The following is a 1960-nucleotide window of genomic DNA, read 5'->3' as shown; positions in this document are numbered from 1 at the left end:
TTCACTCCATTTTATAGAAACTTGATTTTCTCTTGCAAAAATCTGCCTGAAACATTTTCCACATTTTTTTCACAATCCTCCGGTTAAGAAACGTTCGTTTGCTGAATAATTACATTTTCCGGGAATTGCGAATATTTATTTTCTTGTTTGCTCGTTATTATTTCTAAGAATTTATTCTGCCCTCTATTCACATCTGATATGCACAGTAAATTGCACTTTTTTTCTTCCCCAGTTATATTTTAAACCCGCTTCGGGAAGTTCGTTTCGGAGTTTTTCCTCTTTTTTTTTTTTTAATAATGAATCCGCAATACGGGACGTTCCGTTTGGAAACAAAACGGTTTCGAAGATAATTGCGGTGATCAACGCTCGCGGAATTTATCGTGGGATACGCAGGCACTGTGTATTTCATATTAAAATGAACGGCACTTACGCGTACTCGTAAAATTCATTAAAATTTATTTTGAAATTGATCGCGGTGGTTTCGCGTACACGTGCGCGAGAACTTCGTTAAAATTTATGTCAACGTGAAACTGCGTTGAATAATTAATAAATATTACACGTCTCGTTGCGTTCGTACACATGCTTTTACAACGCATCTAGAAAATCTGCCTCTCGCGATCGGATTTTTCAATTTTTAATCAACGCTGTCGCCGAGTACACCGTTAATTAGCTGAACGAACGTTTGGAAAAGTTGCAACTTATAGTTGATCGAAGGAATACGCTGGAATGCTTCGTTTCGTATAATTGTTTAATTGTATCGTTTATCAGTCTTAATTTTAGCTTCTGAAGCCAACTTTCTACGTTAAGGAGGGTTCTTAAAAATTTTTCAAGTTCAACTCGAGAAAGGCGCAGGTTTCTCTAATTAATCAATTTGCAATTTACGATGGAAGAATGCGTGGAAGGTGTAATGGAAAAGTTGTTTGCCGATTCTTGCAAGAAAAGAAACAATTTTCTGCAGAAAAATTAAATTCAAAACGTTAAGAAAATAAGAGTTAAATTAAATTTGAAAAATCGAGAATAGTAAATGGAAATTTAAAAAATTCTTAGCGGAAATTTTAAAAAGTACGAATTCTTATTGGAAGAATGGAAAAACTGTTTGTTGATTTTTGCAAGAGAAGAAGAAAACAATTCCCTGTAGAAAAATTAAATTTAAAGCATCGAGAAAATAAGAGTTGAATTAAATTTTAAAAATTAAATTACAAAAATAGCGAATAGTAGATAGAAATTTAAAAAAACACGAATACTTATTTATGCTAAGTGTTCGTTAAATTGACATAAAAAGCTGTTGTACGAATCCAGAAGAAACTTTTGCCCGCGAGTGTATACGCCTGATAAAATCCTCAATCGAATGCCGTAACGCGATTATGTTGTGTTTTACGAAACGAATAGCGGCTACGATCGACTCTACGAGATCCCAAGTCGATATTGCCACGTGCAAATCGGAACTTGGCCACACTACGATTTCGTTTCGCAACGTTAACTTGTTTTCCATCGTCGACGGCGCAAAACTGTTTCAAAAGATCTATCATCCTTAGCCAACGATGACCTCCGCATCAATCAACGACAATGTGGTCGAGATTCGAAAATTGAACCAATACCTCGGAGCTTTCGTAGGTGAGCTAACCTTCCTCTCATCTTTCTTGCATTAAAATTCTCGATGCGACATTTTCTCTATGCCAAACAAGCGAAAATTTTACTCAGAAAAGAGTGTTCAATTATTAGGAATTATTCTTTCTAATTCTATGTGTCAAAATTTTATACAATTGTGAAGAAAGTGAACATACAAAAGTGAAGAGAAATTAAGGTTACGTTGTTCCTTTGAACGAATTTCACGCTTCGTTTTGCAATAGATAAATAGTGAAATAAACAGCTGTTGAAGAATATTGTTGAATTAAATTATACAATTAGATTTTGTTTAAACGCTTCCAGCAATATGATGTACAAATTTTTATTTGTATAC

At 34.2% G+C, this 1960-nt stretch overlaps 1 protein-coding gene across 1 annotated transcript in view; it reads left to right on the top strand.

The window, feature by feature from the left end:
• The first annotated feature begins 1541 nt into the window (after positions 1-1541).
• The window catches only part of LOC108572643 (facilitated trehalose transporter Tret1-like), a 9047-nt gene continuing 8628 nt past the window's right edge, over positions 1542-1960 (top strand). Inside the window, exon 1 of the mRNA XM_017934902.1 lies at positions 1542-1614. Coding sequence (XP_017790391.1) covers positions 1542-1614 — 73 coding nt within the window. The remainder of the gene's footprint in view (positions 1615-1960) is intronic.

Source organism: Habropoda laboriosa, unplaced genomic scaffold (assembly GCF_001263275.1).
Source record: "Habropoda laboriosa isolate 0110345459 unplaced genomic scaffold, ASM126327v1 scaffold22, whole genome shotgun sequence".
In the NCBI taxonomy this organism is placed as follows: Eukaryota; Metazoa; Arthropoda; class Insecta; order Hymenoptera; family Apidae; genus Habropoda; species Habropoda laboriosa.
The sequence above is the reverse complement of the archived record's forward strand: the minus strand, read 5'-3'. Positions and strand labels throughout refer to the sequence as shown.